General features: G+C 30.6%; 2 protein-coding genes across 2 annotated transcripts; one reads left to right on the forward strand and one right to left on the reverse strand.

Annotated features, from left to right (window-relative positions):
- Positions 1-41: 41 nt before the first annotated feature.
- On the forward strand, positions 42-5408 carry Usp1 (ubiquitin specific protease 1). The gene is made up of 5 exons (XM_070641805.1): positions 42-190; positions 631-1349; positions 2049-2846; positions 3145-3277; positions 3349-5408. Exons 2-5 carry the CDS (start codon positions 642-644, stop codon positions 4209-4211), a joined length of 2502 nt encoding a protein of 833 aa, XP_070497906.1. The 5' UTR covers positions 42-190; positions 631-641; the 3' UTR covers positions 4212-5408.
- A 2162-nt stretch (positions 5409-7570) lies between these two features.
- On the reverse strand, positions 7571-15109 carry LOC139091624 (aminopeptidase N-like). Its single transcript, XM_070641770.1, has 8 exons — positions 14920-15109; positions 12935-13173; positions 11227-11507; positions 9569-10748; positions 8767-9263; positions 8550-8642; positions 8168-8476; positions 7571-8052 (listed from the first exon to the last, which is right to left on the reverse strand). The coding sequence occupies exons 2-8, from the start codon at positions 13160-13162 to the stop codon at positions 7752-7754; spliced, it is 2889 nt and encodes a 962-aa protein (XP_070497871.1). The 5' UTR covers positions 13163-13173; positions 14920-15109; the 3' UTR covers positions 7571-7751.
- Positions 15110-22155: the final 7046 nt, after the last annotated feature.

Consider the following 22155-nt stretch of genomic DNA (forward strand, 5'->3'; position numbering starts at 1 on the left):
CCGTCCCCTCAAAACAGTGCCCAAAACTTACCAATCTCAGTAAACTGGACCCTACTAGAATAAATAGAGTGAAATTTTTATGTTTTAAATTTTTTTTTACAAAATAAAACAATTAACAGCAGTTACTTGACCGAATGAGTAACCTTGTCGTATTCTATTTCGATACTGGATGTTAATTAAATTGAAAAACGTAAGTGAGAAGATGTGAAAAAAATCAATTTTCAAAAAGCGTGATTAAAAAGTTTTTTTTTTCTAATTAACATAATTGTCAAAAAATCGTACGAATATCATTGAAAGGTGGACGGAAATATATTAACATTTAAATTTTACATTCATTAATTCCGATGAATACAGAACAAAGTCATAAAATCCATCAGGAATATCGTATTTTTAAGAAATTTACAACTTTTTTTTTTCATCACTTTACTCGCATAATTGAAGTGGAAATGAGACAGACAAGACGTAGAGGAAGAAATTGAATTTTTTTTAGATATATGAAATTGATGGGAAAATCTCGTGGCAATTCCAAAATTGTATAATGTTCGATTTATTGAATATAAAGAAGATTTTTTGTGCTCTTCATCTCCTAATTAATTCATCATATGCTGTATATATTTTTTCTATTTTTAGATGCGCAAAAAATGCCAGTATCCGATATTATATCAAGCAACAGACATCATCTCTCAAGCTTGACTGATAATAGAAACTACAAACAAAAAGCAAAACATTCTCTTGAACGTGATAAACAGTCTGTCAATCTATTGTCAACGAAAGACGCTGAAGAATTGAGATTTTTTAAAGTTGACAGACATTTTTGGGGTAAACTTATTAAACAAAATTTTGGTAAGAAAAGTGCAACGGAAAAGGAGAACAGTAACAACAACAACAGCGATAATAAAAGTAACGACAACAACAGCACTAAAAGAATTAATGTTGTAAAACAGAGTCAAGGCCAAAAGCGAAAAACAACAACAATATCAAGTGACCGAAGGATTAAGAGAGTCAGATCAGACGCTGACATAGCTGATTGTGACAAAATGTATGACTATAGATCATCTTCGATTAAGACGGATAATGATTATATTAATAAGAATGAAGAAGATGAGGAAAATATGATAAATGCATTCTATCAACAAAGATATTTAGGTGGTAGTAATAACTCAATTGCAACTTTATGCAATATAGGAAATTCATGTTATTTAAATTCAGTCATCTATACACTACGTTTTGCACCATATTTTTTGCATAAACTACATCATTTGTGTGATGATATGCATTATGTGTATCAGAAAATTGGACAAAATAAATTGAAAAGTTCATCATTGGGACGAAATGTGGGCGGTTTACAGGTGAGTGAAACAATTTAATTGATGGTGAAGAAAAAATGAAATGTATCGGTTTACATAACCGCCCTGCTGCATAGTAATTAGAATTTTTATACCGGAATACACGTGTATGCACTAGTGAATTGGCTCGTTGACTTTTGTAACGGTTATTTTTGAATTTTTCGCGTCATCTTAAAAGTTTTTGCATTATTTTAACGGTTAATTTTGGATTTTTTGCGTCATTTTAAAATTCACTTCATTATTTTAACGGTTAATTTTGAATTTTTTGCATCAATTTTGGCATCTTATTAAAACGGTTATTTTTAAAATATTTAAAACGGTTAAAATTTCGCATCAATTTTCAAAAAAAATGGTTCATTTTGAAAATTGCGTCATTAACGACTTTTTTGTAGCGGTCATAATTTGAAATTGCATCTTTTTAACCAAAAGCTTTAATTTTTCGCATCTCTTAACGAACTTTTTGTACATTTACACGAAAAGCTTGACAAACTTTTTCTCCCACAAAACTTTTTAATTTCAAATAATGTTTAAAATGACATACTTACATCGAAACTTATACAAAATATCTCCATGTAACCGAATGCAATATTCCTCAGTATTATTAAATTATTTTTATGTTACATGAAATCAATACATTTTTATTGTGCATGTATGAAATTAAAAAAATAATAAAATTAATGTTGTCGTTTCTTTTTTATTCAGGGTCAGAGTGGACGTAGTTGGAGTTCAAAGGACTTAGCATCACTGAGTGGAACAAATAATTCTGTATCATATAATGAGCCCGTTTTATTAAAAAACAATCGACAAGTTGTGACTGAAAAGCTTCATGAGCTGTATCAAAATCTTCATCGAAATGAGTCAATCGATACGAGTGATTCATTTCATGCTGGAACATTTTTACAATCAATACAAGATGTTAGTTCAATATTTGAGGGTAATCAGCAACAAGATGCACATGAACTATTAATGTGTATATTAGACAGTATAAGAGAAACATGTTCGGCCCTATCAAAAACAATAAAAGAAAACCCCGAAATTGTATTGCAACAATCGAATTCAACAAGTAATGAAAATTCCGAATTAACGTCACCACCGAATTCAATACAAAACTCAACACAATCAATTAAGTCAATATTCTCGAGAAAGATTAAGAGAAAAGAGACATTAAAATCTAAAAATGGATCACCAATGAAAGAGATAAATTCGGAAATGTCATCAATTGAGGAATCTGGTGAAGTCAATAATGTTAAAAGTAGTCTTCATAGCATAACGAATGAGCCGTGCGATAGTAATGGATTAGATGAAAAAGAGAAAATTGATGAGACCATTAAACGATTGGGTTTAGATTTTTTTACTGAGGATTTTGAAGGTATCACATTATCAACAACAAAATGTCTAACATGTGAGACAGTGACAGAACAAAAAGAGACTATGATTGATATTTCTATACCTTTGGGAAATGAAAACAGTCAGCCCTTAGATCCCCAGATATTTTTTCAAGTGAGTATGCTTGTTCCTGTCTCTTGTGGGATTAAATTTTGTAAAAAAAAAAATCCGTTAAATTTTGAATTTTTGAACTTTTTTGAACCTAAAATTTGAATTTCCAAAAACCGTTAATTTTCAAATTTTAGAAATTCGTTAAAAAAATTCAATTATAATCAAGAATTATATTGACATATCATGATAACTCGCACACTATCTGTAATTACATTATTTTCCAAAACTACAACCCACATGCATCCAATATTCAGCACATTGACTTATCAAATTTTCAATTTTTTCATCACTATTTTTTCAGAATTCGTGTATCACGAAAGAATATTTTCGTGTTGAGAATCATTATAGATGTGATAAATGTTGCGGCTATACTGAAGCTATTCGTTCAATATCATTTGAAGTCCTTCCTCGCCTTCTAATTCTTCATATGAAAAGTAAGTCACTGACATAATAAAATGTTTGTCATTAAATTAATTATTAACTTTATGCATTATTATTATTTTAGGATTCTCTGGTGGAATGGAGAAAATAAGTAGCTATAGTCCAACGCCCTTTATATTGAAATGTTTCTGCAATAAATGCTATAAAAAGCGCGATGAGGATAAACTTCATATCTATAAACTATATAGTGTAATAACACATGTTGGTGCAACAATGTCTGTTGGACACTATATAGCATACACATGTTCTCTAGACATTTATAATGAATATGTTAGTTGTGTGCATGATAAACGTAGATTATCGTTATCAAACGGGACTAAAATAAAGTCACACTCAACATTATCGAATTCAGGTGCGAGCAGTGAAAAGAATTCGGGTTTAATGAAGAAATTAATTTATGGACGTAATAAAGCATCGAGTAGTGGTGACATGAGTAAAAGTATAAAGCCTATAAACGGACTAAGTAAAATAATGATGAACGGTATTGAAAAACTAAATTTAAATTCCGATAAAATAAGTGCAACAAATGGTACGACAGTAAATGGAACAACTAATGCAATTAACTCATCACATAAAGCACCAAAAACTGTGTGCAATAGTGCAAATTGTTGTGGCATTTATGTAAAAGATTTTACAAATATTGTCGAAAATTATCACAATAATAACATTAATGGTGAACGATTGCAAAGTGAAAATGGCAATTCCACAAATTCAAATGATGATAATAGTGAATATGAACCAAAACCATCATTAAATGATTTAAATCAAAAAGTATGGTATATGTGTGATGATGATAAAATCAAAATAATGACACAACGTGAATTTGAGGATGCATTATCAAAGAATCAAAAGGTCATGATTACACCTTATTTACTATTTTATGCACGTTATGATGCAAAAACTTTTAAAAATTCTGATTACGAGTAAGCCAACCAACTTTATATGAGATGGGAAACAAAAAAATCTTTAATCACACCAACATCACGTATTGTAACTCTTTTTTTTATGAATATGGCACAGGGGTGTGTGTGAGGTGGGTGAGGGTAGTTATGGATGGGAATTTTGTGTCAAAATTGTAAATTCTTGTTCATGGCTAATTCGAGTTATAAGTCGACATAATCGACTTTAAGCTTGACTAACTCAATCCCAACCAATCCATACCTAAACACACACCCCTGTGAATATAGTGATAGAAAACTTCTATATGGTAAATAAAAAAAATATTACCTTATAAAAATATATTTAATGAAGAAATAACAAAGTAATATTGATAATAATGCTTAGGGCATCAACAAAAGTGATGTGTTTAGTAAATATTTAATTAAAAAAAAATCATGATGAATTATCTCTGAATAGATTCCGTAAATATATATATATGACGATGATGAATAAATAGTAAACATATATATTTGACATGAAAAAAGGTGAGAAGGAAAAGTATTAACAAAAAAATATATAGAAGTGAATTCAGTGTGCTCATTTGGTCTTATGTTGACGGTTAATTTTTGAATTTGAGACTTATATTGGTTATTAATTGCCATGAAAATGGATCCTAAAGGCCTAAAAAATTTGTTAACTATGTAGTAAGGTAGATTTTTTTAATTATTTTTGTTTGGACTATTTTGGAAACTGGAGGTTTAGTGAAAGGGAATTTTGAGGATATCTGGGTTTGAAACAGAACTCAAAGTCGACTTGGATTTTACATGGGAAAGTCGAGTCGATACCATGGAAAATTTAAGTCCACTTCGAGGTCTGGTTTGAAGCTTTCGAGAAATTGAATTGAGGATATGAGGCACTTCGTTGCTGTTCGCCGTGTTAACGGCAAAATGTCAAGAAGTTGTTTAGCGATATGATGGCTGATTCAGAACCATTTGACGACAAACAAGTGCGTTGCCACTCGAGGATATTCTACTTACGATATTGATCTAAGAATATTGAAAAATTGCCTAACAGGCAATGAAAATGCACAACTTAATGCGCGTGCTATTCCCAAGTATGCTTTTTGTCTGTTCGGAATAAATTGACTGCAATCCATAGTTACTAGTCAGCTAGTGTCTTTCCCTATTAGGTAAATTTTAGAAGCAGCTAAAAAGTAGATACGTTCTAAAAATTTGAGTTTGGATTTGTTCTTATAGGATGATCTTTGTAATTGCCAAACTAGAACTAGAATTGCCAATCCAATGATTCAGAGATCGTCGTAGAAGACCTCGAACACTTCTCGAATTTAATATGAAGTCAAGTCGATTTTAACATTTAGAATCCTAGTCGACTTCGAGCTCTGCAACTATCAAAATCTCCTGAATTTCGAGATTATAAACAATTCAACTAGAACTGCATATCAGCTCCAAAACAAAAGACTGTCTTTGTCAGCTTTCTTGCCATCCTTTATGACTGAATCAAAAATTGTGTTGTTAAATATGTAGGTTCAAATTTGACATATTGCTGCTATTAAGCATTTAATTGATTCAAGATAAATTTGGTCCAAGAGATTGAATTTAACGGGAATTATTGGATTTAACTTGAGTAGTTCTGAGAATATCCAGCAATATATTTCTGTGAATTATTCCAATTCTTATTCTATAGTTTAATCAAGTCGTAAATAACTCGTTCTATCCGAGTTCTAGAATTTAGGTCGATATTTCCATATAAAATCTTAAACCTTTGTAAATATTATAAAATTCCGAAGAATCTGGGAAATTTTGGAATAAATTTTGCATTTAAGAAATTCCCACATTCTCACATGACCTCCACAACTATCAATCCTCTCTAAAATCTGAACAAAAAAAAGTTTGTTATTAATTCTGTTAGTATACGCTAATTCGTATAGGTAGCGTCAAAATCCACGAAAAGACCAACTGAGCACATCTTGAAATGAAATTAAATCAACGATGGAACTTTAGAAGTCTTATATATAAAAAACAATTTCCATATTAAGTAACAAATGCATTTAGAAACTTTACAAACTTATATAATAAATCAAGAAAAAAAAACCAATTAACAGCCTTTGCTTAAATATCAGCCTCTTGTAAGCGCTTAAAGCCAACATGAAAGTTTTTCTCGATTATTTAAAATTTCTTTTGTATAAAAAAAAAATGAGAGAAAAAATTTATTTTTACATTCTTAAAAGTATGTACTGCATACGTAAAAAAATCAGCATTATTAAAAGTTTTGTTAAAAAAAATATTAAAAAAAAAAGTTTAGAGCATACAGGATCGACTAGGAACCTTATTTAACATTCTATACATGAGAGGAGGACGATATAAAATATTCTAATTTTTAATTCAATAGACAGTGATAGCTCCATGATGATAGGCACAGATTATGTGTGCTTATCGCCACCACCACCACCACCCCCCTCACCTCCTCATCTCCTCAAAAACATTAATTATAATGTAAGAAAAAAAACAAGTCATTAAATGAAGAAAAGAAGGGAAATCTCTTAAGCTGTAGAAAGTAATGAATAAATAATAATAAAATAAAGAGAAAAATGTGATTTAAAACTGCATCTGAAAAAAAAAAATCTATTAAAAATCAACTAAAATAATAAAAAAATTAAAAATAGAAAAAACGTTTTTTTTAACTGTCATTTTTTGAATTTCAGGATGATTTTGCTGCATTTGTAGGGTTTTTGAAGTCAAAATGAATTTTTAAGGTTTGTCGACGTTTTGTTCGGTTGGAAACAGGATCCAGTTTTCCCGGCAAGATCCAGTTATTCCAGGGTTCAAAAAAAAGATCCTGTTGATCCATATAAATCTTATTGTCATTTAACAGATTTTCATAATTTAAATCATTTTGTGAGGTTGTTAAACAATAAAAATTGCATTTATTTGACTTAAATGCCCGATGCGCCAATAATTTGATCTTTTTATTTTGATCATGTCTTTAAAAACGACCGAACAAAGTGTCTTATTAACTACCTTTTTTGTCAAAAATGGCTTAAAAAATGAAAAAATCATTTTTTAACATTTTTTGAATTTCATAGCACCAGGGTTTTTTGATAAATGAAACATTACACGTTTTGTTTTTGAAAAGAATTTCTAAGGTAAGGTTTAAAGCACCACAAATTATGTTCAATTAAAAGAACGTTTTGATTTTTAAAACTGAATTTGCATAATCAAAACATTTGAATATTTTTAGAATAATTTAACTTTTATAATTTTGAATATTTTTAAACCGTTATAAATCAACGAATGTTTATTCTTCCTGGAAATTTAAAGCTCCAACTCATCAATCAACTCCAAAATCCTTCTCCAACCATCCCAAAAAAGTAATTAAATATCTTTAAATTTCCAATAAAATTTTTATGAAAAATTTATTTATCTTAATTTCATCCACTGATGACATCAATGTATAATCAATATCAATTAACTCTGTCTCATCTTTCACATATGAAAAAAATATAAAAAAAAAGATTTAATTTAAACTAAATACATGTAATGCGTGACTACACGACAATAAGTCAATTAATCAAACTAAAATACTTTCAGTAGTCGTTATTTCGTCACTGAGGGTGTTTTCGGTATACATATCAGTTTCAGGATCAATCATACGATTAAGATTTCTTGCTAAGGAGAAGTAATTGTTCAATTTCCATTGATTATTTAATTCGACGACTTCCAATGCTTGTTTAACTCCTTGTGTTGATTTTTCAAATTCCTTTGCCTTTTTCGTCACTAAATCTTTAAGATCAGTCAATTCCTTTTGTGTTGACATTTGTTCGGCTAATGGCTTGATGTAGCGTGTGAGACGTGATGTGTCTGGGAACAAACTGGATGGAAATAGAATGATTAGAATCAAAAATTGCAAGAAAAATCTTAAGATTAAATTTTAATCCAACTGGATTTAAATTAAATCCTACGATATAAATAAGCTTTTTAACTCACGTCGAGTAAATGTCATCAATACGGTCAAAGAAGAAATTCCTAGCCAAATGGAATCCAATTTCATCACGAGCAACACCACTGAAGACAATGCTTGCATCCTGCTTACGAACCAATGTTGAATTCAACGACCATTCCAAATAACGGCTTAATATCCATTGTTCTTTAGCACATGAGAGTGCTGATATAATCATAGACTTTTCAGCACCAACATTACTATTAACATAACGTTGCCATAAGAACTTCCATTGCTTCTCGTTGCCATTACGTACAGCCGTACAATAGATGCATGGTCTCAAATTCAATGGAATACTAAATGAGTGTGGAAAAATCAAGCATAAATGTTAATTAAAAGAATTATGAGTCACAGTCAATTTATACTAACGGATTAATGTGATCAGGTTCAGTTTCCACCATCCATGTATTGAAATATTCAACAGAGCGTTTTATACAATCTCCAACATCCAAACGACATGACCTAAACAGAAAAAAAGGTATACATTAGTATTGAGGCTGAAGCTTGGCTGAGACTTATGGCCAACTTATGACTAAATTGCAAAAACTGGCTATTAATCATGAAAAATCACAAATTTATCAATTACCATCCACAAATCAAAGCTTGATGTTTAACAGCATGAAGTTCGGATGAATCTGGTACAGTGCTGATTCCACCAAGTCGTCCATAAATTGGCTTGAGAATGTGACGCATGTATGCCTTAAAGACACCATAAAGTGGTGATCTCAATAAAAGACGATTGACAATTCTGAGATTATCTAATGCAGCCTTCCACGGTATATATTCACTTTCTCTTTTTAAATAATTTATCATGTCCAACGCGATACCATAATCTTGTCGTCCGACCCACGCTAGATCCATTGCGTCATCAATTAATTGAGCTCTATTGATAACATTAATTGTATTGTAATCCTCGCTATTTAAAGTCTCAACAAGTAATTTGTAGTTTTGTTCATCATATTTGACTTTGTAGAGGCCAGCAAGTTGAATATTGAAAATTACCCAATTATTTTGGTCGGGGAGGTTGTGAATCTTCTTTTCAATTGCCTCCTTGTCTTTGGTACACGACATCCAGTCTTGTGCCTGTTGATAAAGTCATTAGAAATAATTTGATATTTAACGACTTTTTCACATTTGAAAATTTAACGGCTTTTCGAGATTTAAAATTTTGAACTTCAGCAAAAAATTCAAATATCAAAAAACCGTTAGAGCTAGAACAATTCTAATGTTATTGACTTTTGAACGTAGCAAGTCTAAACAACTTGATATTCTTATGAGGTAATCAGTTGTCAATGAAAATAATCAAGTTCAGTCAACCTTAAAACCTCATCAACAATAGAATTGCCGAATTATTGTGAAAATTATCATAAAAATAATTGTTTACTTACAGCAGCACTTGTGAAATTCTTCCTAGAATTATCAGTATAAGTTAACGGAATCCACCAGCAAGAATTTAATTCATTTCTTGGTGTATATCGATCAGAAACATATCGTGATTGTGTTAATGTAGCTGAATTTGTATCATAATCACGTACAACTTCAATGACTGGATATCCAACTTGTAAAGTCCATGAATCCATAATGTCTTTAACAGAAAGTGATCTTGATAGTGATTGTTCCTCATGCGAACTTTCCGTTAACGAATCCCATAAATCATCTTGTAAAGTATTAGCATATTGGTGCTTTTTAAGGTAATTGGATACGCCAAAGCGGAAGCCTCTTTCACCCAAAAATTTATGGCACATACGAATGACGACGGAACCTTTTGAATAACTTATAGCATCGAAAATTTGTGAGATTTGATTTGGATGTCCAATTGTGACTGAAACTGGATGACTGGATTTGAGTGCATCAACCTTAAAGATGTCCAAAGTATTGTCAACAGATTCTTCATCAAATGACTTCCATTCGGGATGTAAATGTGCAACACCCAAACTAGCAACATAAGTAGCAAAGCCTTCATTAAGCCACAAGTCAGTCCACCAACGCATTGTAACTAAATTGCCGAACCATTGATGAGCAAGTTCATGGGCAATGACCTCAGCAACGCGATGTTTTGCCGATAATGTTGATGCATTAGCTTGATACAATAAAGCTGTTTCACGGTAAGTAATTAAGCCCCAATTTTCCATAGCACCGGCCGAAAAATCTGGCACGGCAATCATGTCAATTTTTGGAAGTGGAAATTTAATTTGGAAATAATCTTCGTAGAATTTTAAGACTTTTGGACCGACATCAGCTGCATAGTCAACTTGATTCATTGCCTCACGTCTTGCATAAATTCTAAATGTAACATCGTCCTTCATGCTGACTTCCTTATATTCAAAGTCCGAGACACAATAAGCAACCAAATATGTACTCATTTTTACCGATGTCTCAAATGTGTCCACAACAAAGTCTTGAATGCTTTCTACGGCATGTGTTTCCTTCAGCGGCATATTACTCAAGGCACTGTACATTTTATGATGTGCGAGTGAAATATCAAATGTTGCTTTCATTTCAGGCTCATCGAAACACGGAAAAGCTTCACGTGCGTGAGTTGCCTCAAATTGTGTTACTGATAGCCATCTACATGGTATGAAATTAGCAGAATAATGATAATAATTAGTCATGTGATGATTACATTAATAATTGTTTGTGGGGTTGTTGACTTGTGATGTCTGTATTGTGGTTTTAATGGAAGTGAATAGATTTAGTGACGGGGATAAGGAAATTGTAGTTTAGTGACAGCATGGATAAAGTAGGGTTTGGATAGAAATTGTAGGCCTTAACTGCATCTTAACTGAAGTAAATGCAGGCTTGCAGCTTTTGGCCAAACATTATAGAATGTCAAGCTTTTGGCACCACCTGAACAGTACAATCTTGTCACTAGAGTATTGCTGCGTCGTCGCGTTGACAACAAGTCGTGGATGTCGCCTGATAGCATCTTAATAGCTGATTTTAGTCCATTTTAAGGATCAAAAATGAAATTAACCACAAAAAGCAATTCAGACTCACAAACCACAATACGTCATCAACAAATGACCCCAATACATCCTATACTTACACTCGTTTATTCAATTCCTTGTCAAAATAGGAGCTTCTGTAATATCCAACTAAATCCGTGTCTAGAGAGCCTTCAAATGGAATTTTCACTGTATATTTTCTGAATTTTGATAGAATTTTTTGTGGATAAATGATCAGAAAATCATGCTTTGGCATTAATTCAACATGTCTTATTTTCAAAGCCTCATTCTCCGAGATCTCATTCAATTCAATCTTTTTCGTGTCAATTGTTAAATTCTTCGCGTGCAGTGTAATGTTATCACAAAACTCATTTACATTCAGCTGAAATGAAAAGAGATAGAGGAATTAGAAGAGATAAATTAAATTACATGAAATTGCATAGGGGCCGTTCACTTATTACGTTACGCAAAAAAACGAATTTCTATCCTCCCCCCCTCGTTACAAAATGTCGTTACAAAAAAATTTTTTGGTTGAGGCTGTTACAAAATCCTAGACCCCCCCCTCCCCCCTAAAAAGCGAACGTAATAAGTGAACGGCCCCATAATAACAAGTTTATTTTTATGCATAAATGCAATGATGTTATTTTTATCGTTGCCGGATTGTTGTAAAAAAAAATCATGGTAAAAAACTTGTTTTTTTTTTTCTGTTAGTCATTATTAGTCACATGGCTGAGATTGTTTTAGATGGAAATAGCACAGTTTATTGGCTCACTTTCGATTTATAGAGTCATATTGTTAATGCAATGGAGACATAGAAAAAGAATTGCAACTAGTTTAAGTGATAATATGTTGCGCATTCTGATCATAATAATTTTTGGATCATTGAAGTTTTTAACGGAAATTTTAAATTTGAATTTTTAGCATCTTTAAGATTTTTTTTGCATCTTTTTGAATTTAGCGTCTTTAAGAAGCTTTTTTGAATTTTGCATCTTTGAGAAGCTATTTTGAATTTCGCATCATTTTCTTAATCCATCGACAAAAACAGTTCAAAATCTAAAAAGCCGTTAAATTTTTTTCAAAAATTCTTCGACCGTTAAAGTTGTTTTTCATCTTTTTTGGGCAATTTTCTATGAATTTTCCGAATCCAAAAATTCCGTTAAATCAATAAAATAATTTAATACTCTATTATTATCAATAAATTAGAACTTTCAAACTATTAAACATCCGATTAATCTGCCACAATATGATAATTTATAAGTTAATAATCCAATAACTCCCAAATTACCAATAAATACCTTAAATAAGCAATAACAAGCACATGAAGTCAATAAAGCATTAAATAAACAAAATTACCTTCGGTTCATAATACAAAAATTAGGGTATAAATTTACGGTTTCATTTGTGGTCACCGTAACTGACCTCACTTTAAATTATCTGACATTTATAGTCAGCAAATCATTTAAATTTGTATATACACAAATGTCAGGCAATCGATTTGCAATTTAATTAATACAAAATGTTATAATGATTTTTTTTGAGAATTTACAAAATCACATGACGAAGGTAAGCACAGCAGCATGTGACAAAATGATGAATTAAAGACAAAAAAAAAAATGGCACAAGTCCATAAAAAAAATTGATAAAATGCATTAGAAAATAAAATAAATATGTAATGAGATTGAATTATTAATAAATTGAAGGCAGTCGACAGCAGACAAGACACAAAACATGACATGGGTAAGGTAGAAAAACAAAGTTGTTATTTGCTACACAGAAATGGAACATAACATCGCATAATAATGTACTTACAGTGATTTCAACGATTCCACGAAAAATAAATCCCTCCGAATCATTAAGATGGGTAAAAATATCAAGTTTATAATTTTCAGGAACTACTGATGATGGCAGTCGATAGTTGTCGTAAGCAGCTGGCTTGTTGACTTCTTGAGATTCACTGCTGCTATCTTGTGGATATGCACTTACAATGTTGTTAATGATAAGTACAAACAAGACAGAATATTTAAGTATCTGCCGCATTATGATGATGGCTAGAAGAGATAAAAAGTTAATGAATTAAAATGTGAACTTTATAGACTAAAAAGTCACAAAACAATTCGATTGTCATCAATTGACAACTAAGTGTTTTGGTATTTACAACAAAATCATAAAATCGTCGTTAATATTCATAAAAAAAAATCAATTTAAAATTCACACACATCTTGATTTTTTTTCATGATCGAGGTCAATAGCAATGAGGGTTGATGAACGACGCGTCAATCAATATGCAAAATCAATATAGACCTTGTCAAAAATGGTTTGAGTGTGCATCGCGTGAGGTTTTAAGAGTAAAATAAATTTTGAAATTTTAACGGTTTTTATGAATTTAAATATTTAACGGTTTTCAAAAATTTGAATTTTTGAGCTCATTTCGAATTTATTTTGGCAGTTAAAAAAATATTCCAATTTTCTCAGCGAATCCCAAAAAATGAAAATTTGATCTTGAAAAAATGTTACGCAAAAATTAAAATTAACAATACAAATTCTCAATCACGTCTAATAAACATTCAATAAGTCATTCGGGAAGTTCAATGCTGAATTTATTGACGGAATTAAAAAAAATTCTCTTTCATTTGATTAGACTCTCAGTCTGACAATTCTACGTCACATTTAATCTGAAATATTAGATTGTGATTTCGGAGTATGTGTTTACAGAATTCCCATGAGAAATACTAGATTCTCACATTTCCACCTAATAACACGAAAGATTATTGTCCTTATAAAAATATTTTGATATTATTCAGTCACTCACAGTGAATGAGAATTTTACTGTTGATTTTTTTTTTTTGGCGCGTTTGTGAGAAGTTGTGGCTTGATGTTACACTTTGTACGACTGGTTAATTTGATATTATTGAGATTTTGCTGATATAAAGAGTGAGACTTGAAAAATTTAGATTTTACCATATTTAACGGTTTTTATAAATTTAAATTTTAACGGCTTTCCAAAATTTGAAATTCAACGATAAACTTGTAGATTTGAATTTGAAGCTTTTTGAATATTAGCTCATACTGTAATCGTAACTAAATCCTTATCATTCAAAAATTTCAAAAATTATTGAATAAAAATGAAGCTTATTAAAGCTAATCTTATTACGATCTTCATTAATTGATTACTTAATGTGCAAATTAAAAATGCAAAAGCATCAATTACGTTATTGGGAAATAAGATGAGATTACGAGTCAACAACCTCAAACATTCAAAAACTGTTTAATATTCGAATGTCAAAAACCGTTGAAAATTCAAATTCACATCAAAATTGGTTTAAAAATTTGAATATTAAAAAACCGTTGAAAATTTGAATTTTCTAAAAGCCGTTAAAATATCCAATTAAGGATAGAAAGTTTCACCAAATTATATCAAAAATTAAGCTAATTCTAAATTTCCAAGATTCTTACGGATCAAGTCGTAAATTTCCAAATTATTTAATTGTAGCTTGATTAAATTATGCGCCTTAATCCCTCATTCAATAGCACGATGACTTTATCATCTCTTTTTATTATAACGAAATGGAAATCGCTCACTATTGAATGCCAAACTCTTATTTTAGTCAAAACCGGCTTCATAAATTTGCATATTTGCATATTTTTTTACTTTTATTCGTTCTTTCTTTTATTTCACCAGAAAATCAGCAAAACAGTTAAGAATGTTCTTCTTCTTATACCCAAAAAACAACCTCGTATTTATTTTATGCTCGATCAGAATTTTGTAACACATTTTTCTCATCGAATCTACAGACCTTTTTTGTGTTGGCAAACTGCTGCACGGAGATAAAATTTAATTTGCAAATTTCTTATAAATATTTAATTAATTTCCACTTCTTCTTGCCAAAAAAATCCACACACAAAAAAGAAATTAATTTACAAATCACTAAACACAGATTGTCGACGTTGCTACTATGTATCCATCTATCTCTCCGCACTCACTGATTACAGACAACTGATTGTTTTTTCTTGGAGTTCAACTTAATTTATAGTAAGCTTACTTATGCTTTCTGCTTCTCTTTTGGGAGTTTATTTTATTTTTTTGAGATATTTTTCAGTTTTTTGTGTAATTTGAGAGACTTTTACTCTCACGAAATGGAAATATTTAGATTGAATTGTATCTCTGGATGATTGATGTATGAATGAAAATGCTTTATATCATTCTATTTTATCATTTTGTTAATTATTTGATATGAAAATTAGCCGATTTAAACTAGTTTAATGAATTAAATATATCATACCTGGTGAGAGTTCAGAATTTATTGTTGAATTAAAATATTTAGCAGTTAAATTTATATGGACTAAGTTCTAGCGTTGAAAATTGAGTCATTGACTGTATCTCCTATTGTTTTAGACCTAAATGTTGATGAACGATGACACAAATTAATTTACGATTGGCACAAAGTTATCAAAATATTATTTATGGTTATATTCTGAAAAATTTACAGCATGAAGTATAGCTACCTTTAAATTTGCATTTTATCTTACTTAGATTATGCAAATGACTAGCTTAACAGCTTGTACAAGATTTAATTTACTGTAAAAATTCACACTTTTAAGGTAATAAATTTCGATTTAAAATAATATCAGCAAGAATGGTTACTTTGATGGATTTTTGTTGGAACAAAACAAGAAGAGGTTGACACTTGATAACGATTGACTAAAACACAATTAAGTAATGATATTTAAATTATTATTATTATTATTATATATAAAGTTGAACCAGCCTGACACGATGCTAACTTCTTTCATAAATGATGTAACGTTCATTTCAGATTTAAATATTATTTATTGTACATAGTTGAAAACCCCTTTTTATGTGGTTTGAATTATAAAAATCCGTTAAATTATATGGAAGTGACCTGGATCCTCATGGATTTTGTTTTGTAGATCTGGAACTTACTGGATCTTGTTTTGGAGGTCTCGAAGTGACCTGGATCCTGCTGGATCTTGTTTCGGAGAACGGGAACTGACTTAATAATCAATCGCTGGGACAAAAATGCCATTACTTGGGTCTTTAATACGGCAGTATTGTGAATCAGTACTCTCGACTTTGTTGTGCCATTTAAGCTTCAAACAAGCATTAATCAATTAATATCAAATACCTGTGAGGCTATTTAATTTAAAATTGATTCAAGTTAACACTCAAAAGACTGAGTAACGAGAAGTTTTAAGTAGAGTATTAAGCTCTTATATCCACGTGATACACAATTCTAATACTAATTAAAGTTTATCTTTAAAAAATTCTTTTTTATGCATCAAGTTAAATTTAATTTGATAATTAATTAAATCTGTAAAAGGATTTTATGAACTACCTATCTAAATTCTTTGAAAATCATTTAATTAATTATTGAAATACCCAAAGCTCAAATTCCTCCAATAAAATAAATAAAACTTTTGAATTGTCCGTTAGCATTTCAAATTCAAAACTTTCAAACAATCTAGTACGTTGTTTATTTCATCGCAAAACTTTTTCACAGTGTAGAAGCTTGCGATGAGACTTTCATACATCCACAAAGCTCGTTTGCATGCAATTTTACCTAATGAAGCAAAATGTTTTGACATCTCAAGGCTATTTGGCACAAAGTTACACAAAAAAATCGATAGACTATCACAGGCTTGTGCAAATATCACCAACTTTATAAGACATGAATGTGATTGAATTAAAGGTATAGCTTAGTTTGGTCTAGACATGAAATGTCCTGAAGCTTTGTAAATCGAGAAAGGTTATTATTAATTATTTCTGAAGTTAATCCTTCTCATAAATTTTTTTGTTCATTATTTCAACAGGTATACAGCTATAGCTTTTTTGATCAAAGTCTCATGATGTTTTTCACTAGAATTTCAAGTTCCTAAAGCATGATTTCTGAATAATTGATGAAAAACAAAGCATCCAGTCAAGGACAAAAGATGAAATCAATAATCTAAAAATACAAAGAGCTTACTTCGATCATCATCATCCTAATTAGTAAGTAAACAAAGAAGATATCTTCCCTTTTGCATAATTAACAAGACCTTTCTATGGAAAAAATAAGATTTTTCTGAATAAACAGATTCAGTTTCTTCTCCTTTTGTTGTATCAATAGACTACTTGGTTACAATAATATACAGCCTTAAGTAATCCTCAATAAATGCTCTTACCGCAAAAAGGTGAAATTCAGATGATATTTGCACCCACTTCAATTCTATGCTTTCAAATGTCAGTTATGAAACATGTTGATGTTTAAAAAATGAATATGCAACATCTTCGTTACTATTGCTATTATACGTGTGTAGGAGGAATATTCATGAATATTATACGACATAAAAAAATTTTAATTTTCTTACTTTAAAGGAAAACTAAGACTTAAAAGTTGGATGATTAGAACGCATATTCTGATGCTAACGGTTTTCAAAAAATCAAATAATTTAGCGACTTTTTGAAGTTCACAATCCTAACGATTTTAGAAAATTCAAATAATTCAGCGGCGATTTGAAAGTTCAAAATTTGAACTGCTTTCAAAAGTTCAAATAATTTAACGGCTTTTAAGCTCAAAATCTTAGCGATTTTTGAAAATTCAAATAATTTAGCGGCAATTTGAAAGTTCAAAATTTGAACGGCTTTTAAAAATTCAAATTTTTAACGACTTTTTGCATCATTTTGCATCTTCAGGATGTTTAGCTTCTTTAAATAACAATTTCTATGCCACATCAATTCAGTAAAACATGCTTAAATAAATCCTCACTTTAAGGAATGAAAGCACATCTCTTCCTGTTCTTTTCTATTTCATCCTAGCTGTGTGCATGGAAGTAGAAAGTAGGATAAAGGAGGGAAAAAATAAATAAAATAAATACTTTTTAGAGAGAAATGTTGAAGATCTATGAATGCGCCTCAAGCATGAAAATACAACAGACGAATTATCTTTCACACAAAATTCACGATTTTTTTTTGCTCCTATCTTACATCTTATTCACCATAATTTTTTTCTTAAAGCTGTACGGTGAAAAATTCTCACTTTTTCTTGCACATCTTACTGAGATTAAAATAATTTTTTCTCTCCTTTTTTAACAATTTTGCTCCTCATTCGTGTGTGTGCAGTGGAAATGTCAGTTATGATAATCTGATGAGAGGTGAATATAATGAAATATTCCTTTTTTTTCATGTTATTTTTCATTATTTAACCTTCCCACTCAATGCGATTCCTCAACTGAAAATATAAAAAAAAAGTTCTGCAGTAATAAAATTATTTAGGAAAAAAAGTTAAATGTGGGCAAACGAAAGCATTCAAGATGAAATGAAGAGGAAAGGGCGAAGTAAAAGTAAAATTAATTTTATATCCCTGAGGGCATGCCAGGTTATATCCAACAAGCGATGAAACATAAAGGAGAAACAAAAAGGTCAATTTAAAAGAAATTCTTTAATCGAAAATATTCTTCTATGGAATTTTTTTTTGGAGTTTTTGCAACCCCGAACAGCATGTGTCTGGACATTGTAGTTGAACCATTTGACCGGAATTTTCATAAACATTACACAATTGTGTGCCATATTGATTTAAAGGAAGAAAAAGGAAGCATTTAAATTGGGTTGTATAGTTTTGTATTTTTCTTGTAGATTGTTATACATAAAAGAAGGAGAAAGGCACGTTTCTGGATAGTTCTCACACAAATGTCACTTCTGTTTTGTCACTAAACAAATTTTCGTAGAAATTGAACAATTAACGGCCCTAAAAAATTTGAATTTTCGCTTCAATGATGCGAAACTTCAAATTTTCACTGACCGTTACAATTTGAATTTTTGAGATCCGATATCTTCCGATCAATTTATGATGCGAAAATTTTCAAATTTCTATTGACCGAAAAATTTTAAATTGGTAAAATACGTTATTTAACGAACAACTTATTTTTTAAGTTCATTGCCTCAATGATGCGATAGTTAAAATATAATTGACCGTTAAAATTTGAATTTTTAAAATCCGTTACTTTTCGGTAAATTCATTTTTCATTTCAAAAACAATTCTTTTCTTCCCAGGCAGGTGAAGCATGCTGAGTCAATGAATCCAATCTTCACAAGAATTTTTTACTTCTACTTCCAACATCATCAAAAAGCCAAAGGAATTCATTTCTATTTAAAGACAAGATGAGTTTTAAATAAAAAAAAAGTGTGCATATGTAAGAAGATGATGAGCACATAGAAAGGAAGAAGTTTTAAGTTTATTTTCATCACATTGTTGAGTGGATTCTTTTATCCATAGATATTTCCTTAAAGCATGTCATCTACACAAAAGGGATGATTTAAGTATTTTATGTGATACAAGAGAATGCACGATAAATCGATCAGCATGTACTAAACAGCAGTACACACGTAGCTAGATGAATGAAGAACTTTGACTTTCCGGAAGGCATTCTTTATGCCATCGATACATCTCATAGCTGTGGTTGTACAAAAAAATTCTTCATAAATGTTCCATTTTCCGTCTTAATAGACTCGACTACTGAGATGGAGTCACAAAGAGTGATATAAAGGAATCGATATGCTACAATATAATGGTAATGCCTCGAGTGCTAGAAATAGCACTAAATCGATCTAGAAATTTTTCACGACAAACACGAACGAATGATTTAATTTGTTTTATTTATTCGAGTTTATGATTTTAGACTTGCTAGAGCTGAAATAAAGTCGTTTGAAATTTTTATTTGACTTATTGGATGTGTATCTACCGTAAATGAATGGAGAAATGTTTAGATTATTTGCTTCTTTTGAGATTCTTTGAAAGAAAACGTGACTATTCAACTGGACTATTTGCTCTATTTGTGTTTTGTATTGATTTATTGTCCATTCAAGAGGCTTTTTTTGTGGAAGGAGTCTTTAAATTTTTTTGAGCAAGTGGCATGTGATTTGATAAGAATTGAGAAATTTTAAGCATTCGAGGATGATAAATGACCGGTTATTGTTGAGTGGAACAATATTTGATTTCACTTAGTCAATAATCTACGTGTTGCTTTAACTTTCCCTAGTTTATGACTAATACTTTAAAGATTTAATGTTATGTCTAAGTTAACAGATAATTAACAGAAATCATCTAAACAATCATTTGGAAATCAACTCTTTAATAGAAATTTATGCGAAAATGCAAACTGTCGTTTAATATTCAAATTGTATTTGCAACTTCATATAGTTGATTCCCCCTTTTTACCACGTTTTTTTCTTAACTTAGTTTTGAACCCCTTTACAACTCATTATTAAGTCTGTTTTCAATTTTCAAACAAAAAACACCTGCAAAACACCTGTTTGTCAAAATCAACTTCATTGTTCTTAAGCTGTATAGCAACTACAGCTAGTATTATAACAGATTCAACAGGAATGAAGCTTCTTTCTTCATAGTGTAAGTGCCAAATATACTTTTTTCGAGTGAACAATGAGATAATTTGTCAAGTTGATTCATCCGAATATTATTAGTCTTCCTTATAACTAGGCATGAACTAGACAAATCATATAGTGGTCCAGTTTGGTTTGAAAATAGATTTCCCTAAAAACTATATAAGAAAATTGAATATTTTTCATAAATTATGTCTAGATTCTTCTCAATATCATTTGATACTAGCAAATATAGAATACAGCATGAATAACTCTCTGCATACCCAGTCAATTCTATTTTAAAATGAATACCAAATCAAATCTCTAACCATTAAAAAAATATGATTGACACAAACTCAAGTCTTACCAGGAAGTCCATTTCATATTCTTACTAGATTTGTCCACAATCCCACACATTTTGTGAGCATTTTCTCAAGTGTCATCTTATCAGCTTTCCTAATTCCACTTAATAATTACCTTTTCTCAATTTTCAGAACGACATCATTGGAAAGTATTATAAGCATTATCATTCCACCCACAACAATCTATCACTTGTCTACAATCATCATTCGTAAAGAAGAATTCGAGAAAATTCCATTTGTGTCACAAAACTCGTGTCTTTCTTCATCTTAATACTTTCGATATGGATATATAAAAAAAATTATAGGTCATAACTTACGCTAGATACTTTTATGTATTTGCGTGTTTGATAAGAGGATTTTCTTATAACAAAGAAATATATTTTTTTAAATATTCCAATATGACATGAAGAGAGGCTTCCTTAAATGTTTATACAACATCATTTCTTGATGGCTTGCACACCATTGAGAATAAATAGAATAGAGAATTTGCTTATCCATCCCATCCTGTGATGTGATGTTCAGGGATGTAGTTTTGGATTTGGATGTGGAACTAATAATTGTTTCATAGTTTTGAGAAGAACTATTATTGTAGCAATCCGCGTTGACGACAAGACATAGAGATGCACTGAGTTTGCCATAGCAACTGTTTTTGGTCCTTTTATGGTAAAGTGATCGTAATGTTAGTTAGTGTAGCATGCCATACGCTAAGTAATCGAAATCTGGATCAAGCAGTGATTGCTTGCAATATGCACGGCACCCTAGCCACTAACATAGCTAAATTCTAGGTTAGTGTCTGAAATTGATCTGATCCTAAAAGAATGAGAATAAGGAAAGAAGACAGTACTGCACTTGACAGTACAAAAAGATCAAACAAAGGTCACCAGGTTAAATCAAGTATCTTCATAAGGCTCTCGATATACAGTTTTAAAGCAGTATTTTCAATTTCTAGTGAGAATCTAACCCAAGTCTTTAAAACAAGAACAGTGATTGATTTCTAGTGATGTGTCTTAACCTCTAGGAATCGGAATCCTGGACATAGCACTAATAGTATTAGGTTAGCTTGACACTAAACTCTTCAACCTTCTCTTTACCTTATGCAAATCACAAAAAAGCCACTCCAATTACATCCCTGAGTCCCACACAACATTTTCTATGCCAGTCTATGCATTCATGTGTCATTCCATTGAATGTCAAGTTTAGCGCATTTTACTGTTATATCATATGTCTCGATTGATATTGTTGATGTTACGCCATGCTGATAGCATATTTAATGATTCTTTTTGTTCTCAACTGTA

This window comes from Chironomus tepperi, unplaced genomic scaffold (genome assembly GCF_022539635.2).
Source record: "Chironomus tepperi strain 1889 unplaced genomic scaffold, CSIRO-AGI_Ctep_v1 contig_257, whole genome shotgun sequence".
Taxonomy (NCBI): Eukaryota; Metazoa; Arthropoda; class Insecta; order Diptera; family Chironomidae; genus Chironomus; species Chironomus tepperi.